At 41.9% G+C, this 9,084-nt stretch overlaps 1 protein-coding gene across 1 annotated transcript; it reads left to right on the top strand.

Moving 5' to 3' along the window:
* The first annotated feature begins 520 nt into the window (after window positions 1-520).
* On the top strand, window positions 521-4,919 carry LOC135630642 (glucose-6-phosphate/phosphate translocator 2, chloroplastic-like). Its single transcript, XM_065137717.1, has 5 exons — window positions 521-1,499; window positions 1,597-1,822; window positions 2,679-2,901; window positions 3,386-3,599; window positions 4,589-4,919. Exons 1-5 carry the CDS (start codon window positions 975-977, stop codon window positions 4,598-4,600), a joined length of 1,200 nt encoding a protein of 399 aa, XP_064993789.1. The 5' UTR covers window positions 521-974; the 3' UTR covers window positions 4,601-4,919.
* Window positions 4,920-9,084: the final 4,165 nt, after the last annotated feature.

Consider the following 9,084-nt stretch of genomic DNA (forward strand, 5'->3'; position numbering starts at 1 on the left):
TTATTCGATTCTGCAAAACAAATTATTAGTATTTTTATTTTATATAAACATCTCTATGTAATTAGTTTTATAGGTATTTATGTACCAAACCTAAATCTCAAAGCTTCAAATAATTTGAAGCATTATGTCAATTCGAACATGAACAATGTGAATCAAACCGACCTCTCGGGTTGGCAAAGAGCCGCCACCATCCACCCCACACCAAATGAGTTGGGATCCTCTCCGATACCATGAACCTGTTTGATTTCCCATCCACCGTCCATTTCTCATGTTGTCTCATCTCAACCGTTCACTGGATATACCGGTGAAGCCCGCTCTAGCCGACGGGCACGTCAGGAACGGCTCGGATGTGAGAACAGCACTTTCCAATTATACGTGCAACTTGGAGAGGATGCCGATTCGATCACAAAAGCCCACCGGGGCCATTCCGGGATGGAGGACTCCAAATTTCTAGGGGCATAAAATGCCCATTTAGGGCCGTTTTGCGGTAGGAAGAATATAAATTTGTAAGGTTATCCCGGGAACGTTAGTTCTGCACCAAACTCGTCGCTGCCACCAACCCCGTCCCTCTCGCTGCTCTCTCCACCTCCGCATTAGAGCTAGTCTCCCTCTGTTCGATCGCAAGATCCCCTGGATTCTTTATCGACGTGCTCTTTGATCCACTCCCCTGCTCGCTTCAACCCCTTCCTCCTCGCCGTTGCGCTTGGTTTGGCCATCTTTGCAGCCCGATAGATCGCCGTCTACGGTTGGCAAAGCACAGGAAAGTGAGTTTTTTGTGGGTTGCTGGAGTGACCTTGCTGCGGGAACGAACAAAGGTGGGATCTTTTTGAGGTTCTCGGTCGAGTCCCTTGTTCTCATCGACGCGAGGAATCGACTTGATCGCCCCTTGTTGCCTTCCGCTGGTTCCTCCGCCTCTCCGTATCCTAAAGGTCGGATCTCGGCATCAATCCCTAGAGGCCGCGTCGCTCTTCGACATGATCTCCTCCGTGAAACAATCCTCGGCGGCGATCGGCGTTGCCGATCTTCTCGGGCGTAAATCCCCGTCTCTCAGACCTCGGATCGCCTCCGTTGCTCCCTTGTCTGCGATCAGAAGTCCTAGTTTATCGCTTCTCACTCGAAAACCCCTTTACCTTGCATCTCCGGAGGGGTTTGTTTTTGGCTTCCGCGATGGGATCGTGTCGGCTGCGAAGCCTCGGGGTCTCGCTTTCAAGTGCGAGGCTTACGAGGCCGATGGATCGGAGAGCGTCGAGGTTTCCCATCAGGAGTCTCGTTCGGCCACTGCCCAGAAAGTAAAGATCGGCATCTACTTCGCCACCTGGTGGGCGCTCAACGTGGTGTTCAACATCTACAACAAGAAGGTCCTCAACGCCTTCCCTTACCCCTGGCTCACCTCCACCCTCTCCCTGGCCACGGGTTCGCTTATGATGCTCATCTCCTGGGCCACCAGAATCGCCGAGGCCCCCAAGACCGACTTCAATTTCTGGAAAGCCCTTGCACCGGTGAGACAAAAGCTCCATCCTCTTATATCACTTTTTTCATTTTGGGGTTTGTGAAGGTTTGGTGGCGTTCTAAAGACACTAAATCTGGCTTGATCAGGTGGCGGTGGCTCATACGATCGGGCATGTGGCGGCCACCGTGAGCATGTCGAAGGTGGCAGTGTCATTCACCCACATAATCAAGAGCGGGGAGCCTGCTTTCAGCGTGTTGGTGTCGAGGTTTCTGTTGGGGGAGACTTTCCCTGTGCCTGTATATCTATCGCTGTTGCCGATCATCGGTGGATGTGCTCTGGCTGCAGTCACAGAACTGAACTTCAACATGACTGGTTAGAAGAGAATTTAAGAGGGCATTTATATTGCTTGATGTTATCTTATTTTTCCTTTTGAATTCTCCTAGCTATTTGAGGTGCTTTCAGTGATCTGATAATCCTCTATCAAAAAAGGATCAATCTGGTAATCTAGTGTTTGTATATCATAAGGTTTCTGGGAGAGTTTGTTGCAAGCTCATGTCCATCGAAGATGTGCCGCTACCAATGTCACAAAAGATCTAACAAAGTTGAAAACTTTCAGCTTGATAGATGAACACACTGATCCAAAATTTTAGCCCTTTTAAGATTAGGAAAGCTGCAACAACTAAAAAGATGGTTCTTTAGGTATTGTTAGGATGGTTGGAGAGGAATTTTATTGGAGTTTTTTATTGTGCTGATTTTAGTCTGTACTGACATATGATTTAGGTATCTGAAATATTTAGATTTTTTTTTTCTTTCTTCACTCAGAGGAGAATAGATGTCACTGTAACTAATTGCTCATGATTTAGGTGTCTCAAATGTTTAGTTTTTTCCTTTTCTTCCCCCTTTCTTCTCTTGAAGAAAAATAAACTTCAGTTTTACTAGTTGCTGGAGTTGATACACTATATCTTTTGGCTTACCAGGACTAAAAATATTTCATATTACCCTCGTTCTCCACATATTTCTTTTTCTGAGTGCTTTTCTCATGCCTGTACTGTTTATGGTTTGGATTATGTTCATGCTTAATTTTCAAGCCACTATTGCTGAATTGGCTTTCTCAAGTGTAATTTGACCATTCTTAAGCTTGGGGTCCATTTTGAAAATTTAAATGGTGAGGTGGCTTTCTTTATGAGTTATTTTTGGCAAGGTGTTAGCTGGCTTGTCTTGATTCCAGGTTTTATGGGTGCAATGATATCAAACGTTGCATTTGTCTTTCGCAATATTTTCTCCAAGAGGGGGATGAAGGGCACATCAGTTAGTGGGATGAACTATTATGCCTGTCTTTCTATGCTGTCTCTGTTGATACTCACACCATTTGCCATCGCGATCGAGGGCCCCCAGATGTGGGCTGCTGGCTGGCAGACTGCAATTTCACAGATTGGTCCCCATTTCATCTGGTGAGTAAAAACTAGATGGTTGATCAATCCTATTCACAAAATTCAGTTACTGCAGTAATTTATGCTCTCTTTGTTACCCTTCACATGGGATAGATTTAACTAATTGTAATTCACAGTATATTTGCACTACAGTCCAAAAATATCCAATGTCTTCATGATCTGCTGTTGGCAGTCCCTGTAATGCTTTTACTGGACTTCAGTTTTCTGGGCTTAATCTGTTAAGGAGTTTTAAACTGGAAATGGCTGAATTCAAACAAATTGATTTGATTTTTAAATTTTACTCAGATCTATAGTTTTTTTTATTGCCATGAGTAGCTTATTTGCCTATATGACTCAATTGCTTTTCATATTTAACTTCTTTAAAGAAGCGAATTTTGATCCTTTTTTTTTCTGAGAATTCAGATAACTTTTAAGCTGTTATATTTCTTTTCTTTCATTTTAGCTAATGTCTTGTGTTTGTGTGGCTATAAATTTGTGATGGTAGGTGGGTAGCTGCTCAGAGTGTCTTCTACCATTTGTACAACCAAGTCTCCTACATGTCTTTGGATGAAATCTCTCCCTTGACATTTAGCATTGGCAATACTATGAAACGGATATCTGTCATCGTCTCTTCCATCATAATCTTCCATACTCCTGTCCAGCCCATCAATGCACTTGGAGCTGCCATTGCTATCCTAGGAACTTTCCTCTACTCCCAGGTAACAAGTAACAACTTCTGTTTGTTTTATCTGAAAATATAATGTCATATGTTTAGTTGTATAGAGATGACAAGAACGTCCATGAAGATAAAAGTCATCTGCATGTTGCTTGCATAAGAAAAAGATTTTGGAACCAAGTTACCAATATTCAGAAGAATGATTATTTCTGTGTAGGTATGGGTGTGTGCGTGTGTGTCTTTATGTGAATGCTTATTATAATTTAAGCCAAATATTTTGTTATTCATACTCTTTTAGTAGTTATGAATTGTGGACATTAATTTTGAGGACAAATACCAGGGCTACCAATTAATGTGAAGGAATAAAGATAAGGGCAAAATAGGAAATGAGGGGGAGCATCATATCTAGTGAAGTGATTTTCCACTAAATATCCTGTGTTTAAATATCCTCACTGTTCCAGTTTCAAGATTGTGAACTAAAGAAAGTAGTTTCTGTAATGATTTCAGTGTGAAATATTCTAAAGAAGTTTGTAGTTTAATCATATTGTCAAAAAATTCGTTAAGCTAAATTTAATTTTCCTAAACATGATTGAGGAAGTTTTGATGGTGAAAGTATCTAAAGGACAGAAAATATACGTGTACAAAGTATTCAACCATAGAAAGCTTACATCTTACTGTAATTTTAGCAATCATTCTCTGGAACCAGACGAGACATTTGATTTCCGATGTTTATGTCGGCTAGGTTGGGAACAGTTGAATAGGTATGCTTAAGCCCCTGTGCTTACTCCATGCTGATAACTAATGATTTTTAGTATCATTTGTTGAACATATCTAAGTTCTAAGATCAGGTGGTTATAATTGTTGTGGCAACATAAGGTCATGAGTAATTATAGTGAGGCACATTATTTGTCACTAGGAACACACATCTTGGAAGTGGCTTGTTGATATCTAGCTTGTCTTGTTAGCAATTCTTATGTGATTTGTGCTCTGGATTTGAGACTAAATAGTTCTTTTTTGTCAAATATGATGCAGGCCAAGCAGTAAAGGGGGGATTCGAGAGAGACGTAACAAGATCAGTTTTTACATATGTTCTTCATATATGCATGGCCATGCAACAACAGTAATTAGATGTCGCCAAGTAGATTATTTTGGTTGAGTTCAACAGCAGGTTCCTGTTGATGACACTAGAAATATACCATGATTTGTCGACTGGACAGAGAATAATGTTTCTTGTTTTTGTCTGCATTTGCATGGTCATTATGCAGAAAGAGAGACTGTTGAAGTGCTTCTTTTACTTGTCGCAGAATAATGGTTTCAAGTTTATCGCTAAGTTTTATTAGTAATCAAACAGTTTTACCTGAAAGGATTGCTTGCCTAGTTCATCTTCCCTTGCATGAAAACTTTGGTACTGCATGCCCCATAGTCTGGAGCTGTGGACAAAAGCTCAGATGTGGACTTGATTGGAATGTAGTAATTATTATTATCATGTTGGATGCAGACTAGTGTATGTGTGTGTCATTGCCTGGTATGCACCTACTACCAATGTGTCTTTTTTAGTTCAATGTTTTGATCTTTCAATTGTGCAATGTTCATTCAGATGAATCAATAACCCCCCTGCAGCAAATTAAGTGCACTGTTGGATTGACTATGGCTGCAGAAATTATATTGATCTTTTTCCTGCAAAAAGGAACAAAACCACCAGCAGATTGTTTTTAAGCATCAGTTTCTCATTCAGGGTGGGAGAATTAAGCTCCATGTCGATCAAAATCATGCTGCATTGAACCTGAAACATGTTTGTATTTGTTTATCTGGGAACAGTTTCTCAAATGGAACCTGAAACAGGCAACAAAACCTTGGTCAACTGTTGGAGAAACAGTCAACATTTTACCTTGATAGTATCTGTGCATGGTGTTTAGCTGTAAGATTACTGCTTTGTGATCTTAATTGATAAAGGTTTTGGGTCATGGAAATAAATCAGTTTGCATCACTGCATACAATAGCTCAGATGCATATATCATGATTATCATCCTCAGTATTGCTTAATTCTCATTATGAGTATATAAAAAGAAAGAAAAATAAAAAATAACTATTTGTCTAACATTTTAGCCTTTCTGAATTCTTTTGATACAAAAGTCAATTTCTTCTTGTTCTTAAAAAAAAAAAAGTTCCTACTTGATAGTCTAAAAATTGTGCCTGCAATTTCATGGATGATGTTTTAATGGACATTAGAAAAACATCATTTAGATTGGTTTTGGATGGCAATTTCTTAACGGGTCGGAGTTAGGTTGTTAAAATTTTGGTTCTAATAAGTAACAGTACGCATCTCAATTGAACAAACTCCGCTCGACCCGACCCGTTTAAGACTCTCTCGCTCTCCTCTCTCTCTCTCTCTCTCTCTGCCGCTGGCAATCCTACTCTCTCACCCCGCCGCTGCCGGTGGTGATTTTCCGGCCGGCGATTTCCTGGGAGATGGAGGTTTGCGGGGTAGCGGTTCGGGCCCCAATCCCTTTCCTTTCGTTCTCCCTCGCCCTACCTCGTCTCTCGGTTCCGTGGCTGACTTGATGAAGAAGTAGCAGCAGGAGATTGCATCCATGGCCGGATGCTGTATCCTTTGCTATCTTATTCATTAACATGATCGTGTTTGGAGCGCTGGTCTTTCTGCCCGTTGATTGAGATGCATTGGTTTGGTCTTCGCCATGAACATTCTTCATTAGATTTCTGTCTTCATTCATGATTATACTTGCATAACCCTTTTCTTTTTATCAAACACCTAAAGGGCACAACAATTGGTGTTGGGAGACATCAAATGATCCACGAAACCAGGTTTATCCTCAGCTCTTTGGAGTAGGAACTTGTTGCTTGCCACAAAAGACCTGCTTCAGGGACCGGAGACCCTTCATGACTTGTCTGAACACACAAGCTCCTGCACCACAGACACTCGACCTGAGGTTTCGATGCCGTCGGCCCCGTCTTCCTCCTCGATCGGCTTCCTCCATGACCTTGTAGATCAAGAACCTCGCCCGCCAGCGCCGCCGCTCCTCGGGGTCCTCCTTGTCGACCCTTGCGTAAGGGCGTGCCATCCTCAACAAGCTCATCTCTCATGAAGAAGCGGAAGAAGATAAGAGAGGGAAGGCCACCAAGAAGACAGATTACATAGCGATCTTCCTTTGGATGAAGCAATTGTCTGTACTGCGATGAAGGCAATGCTTGCCTTCCTAGGCTACATCGACAGCAGATGAAGCCAAGAGTGGGAGGCGCAATGAGGTACAAGCAATTGCATGTTCCTTGTCAGATCAATTCCTGTCGGCTACGTGTTTGTTTATTGGCTTCAATGACTCCTCGGTCATTATTATATCATAGTAAATTACCAATAGATCCCAATCAAACATTAATTTCATTATATATATATAATTCGATCAACCTATATATATAAATATATCATTTGATTGGTGTGAGATTTGCCATTCCTTTACTCTTGGTCTCGTGTGTTCGACTCGTGCAAGTTGCCCGAATGTGATCTGGTCAAGTTGTATCTATTTCCAACTCAATCTCAACTCAAGATCGAGTTGGGTTATGGCTTACAAAAATAAAATATTTAACTTTAATTTTGTTTACATCATTAACTTTGTTGACGAAAAAAAATCACACATGTTAGTCATGTGTAAAAAGAACATGAATGGAAGGAATAAAATTATAATTTTATTATTTTTTACATTATTAATTTCTCGCTTGCAGCGTAAGGCTTTCACATAAATTGCTTTCCTCCCCTTCGGCTATGCTGCGGATGGTAGACCACGACAGCATCGATTGCGCATGAGGTTGGTTCTTCGGTAGAAGGTGACTCCATAATACTGTGAACTACGAGACCTCGGTCCTCTTATGTTCATCGTTACAGCAATAGGTTGGCCTTTGGCTCCGTCAAACCACCCATCGTTCCCTTCCAGATGCCAACAGCAGCAAAGCTCAAAGGCGAGGAGGAGGATGAGTCCACAAATACATAAAGCTGCATTGCAGCAACCTTCGCGGCCAAAGGGAACATTAGCATCGTTAGAGGAGCGCATGTTCTCGTCTTTGGCAATGGTCGTGGTGATGTCGTTGCCCAATGACTCAAAGAAGTATAGTGCCACAACAAGGGAGTTGCCACCATCGGTCTTTCGATTTCCCGTTCGCCCTTTTGCCTTCTTTATTAGGGTGGACATCACGTGCCAACGACTGTAGGGCGTTTGCTGTGCTAGTGCACTTTATAGGTGATAAAACTTTCCTCTAACCACATCCTTCCTTGCCGCCATTGGTCGCCCTCGCCTGACCATGTCTACGTCGACATCCATCTTGACGCCCTGCACTAGTAGTGCAAGCATTGGGTCAATGCCAACATGCTGGTCCTCAACGCTGGCCACTAGTGGAACAACAAGAAGACGATTATTGCATAAGTAGGGTTGTGCTTGTAGAACTAGGACACTGAGCGAGTAGGTTGGAAAGAGGAGGGAAGGAAAAAATCGATCATGATCTGTCACGGATAAACTTTTAAACAATATGTTTGATGTAATGCTTATGTATGTCCGTGTCTTCTGGCATGTTCATGCCTTGTACAACATGTAGAGAAGCGATCGAAGGTTTAATAGTCTCATTTTAGTTGGGTTGGTGGCATCTTTAGGCTTGTAAATAAAGGTTATGTCATGTGGACACGTGCGAGAGATTCTCGGTCTATAATGGACCATTTTACCCTTTGTTGTGCCACTGTTCAGAGCTTGTAAAGTCTGTTTGTAATTTACATTGTCTATGAAGTGTTTTCGGAGATGTTTGCTTGTGGATCCCGATTGAGGCGTTCTCTCTAGCCCGTTCTCTCTTTTGTCGGTCCTAAGGGACGATGGGAGGCTTCGGGGAAGCTGACCTTTGCGAACGGACACGCAAGGGTGCCACACGACTTAGGCAAAACCAGCTAAGTCCGTGACAGATCGGAGGCACCGCCTAGATCTCCTTTGGAATGCCACTGACCTTATGTGCCACCAACATCATTGTTGGTCTACCATCCACGGCGCAATCGGACGGGAGGGAACGGGAGGAGAGGAAAACAATTTCTATAAAAGTTTATATAAAATTAATAATTTAAAAAATAATAAAATTATTTTTTATTCTTTTTATTTGTATTTTTGTTGTCACATATAATTTTTTTAATGGATAAAATTAACGGGATGAGAAAAATTTAACGTTAAATGTTAAGAGATCCCAATACTGTTTAAATTTAAAGTATAAAGATCAGAATATTAATCATAATTAACTACATAATTAATATATAATTACCCCCTTTATAGGTCTAACGTAGGTTTGAAGGGAAAACGAATTAACCCATGAAAAGCCATCAGGGTGATTTGGTCTCTAGGAACAGATGTGCTGCGTGGAACCCGCGAGTGTGGACCGGTATGCATGAGGTGGCATCACCCGTTGAAGGAATTCAGGGCTGGTGCAGCCGGGCGACGAGTGGTGTGGAGAAGATGAAATTTATCGGGGGAATAGTCGTTTCCCACGTT

This window comes from Musa acuminata, chromosome BXJ3-2 (assembly GCF_036884655.1).
Source record: "Musa acuminata AAA Group cultivar baxijiao chromosome BXJ3-2, Cavendish_Baxijiao_AAA, whole genome shotgun sequence".
Lineage (NCBI taxonomy): Eukaryota > Viridiplantae > Streptophyta > Magnoliopsida > Zingiberales > Musaceae > Musa > Musa acuminata.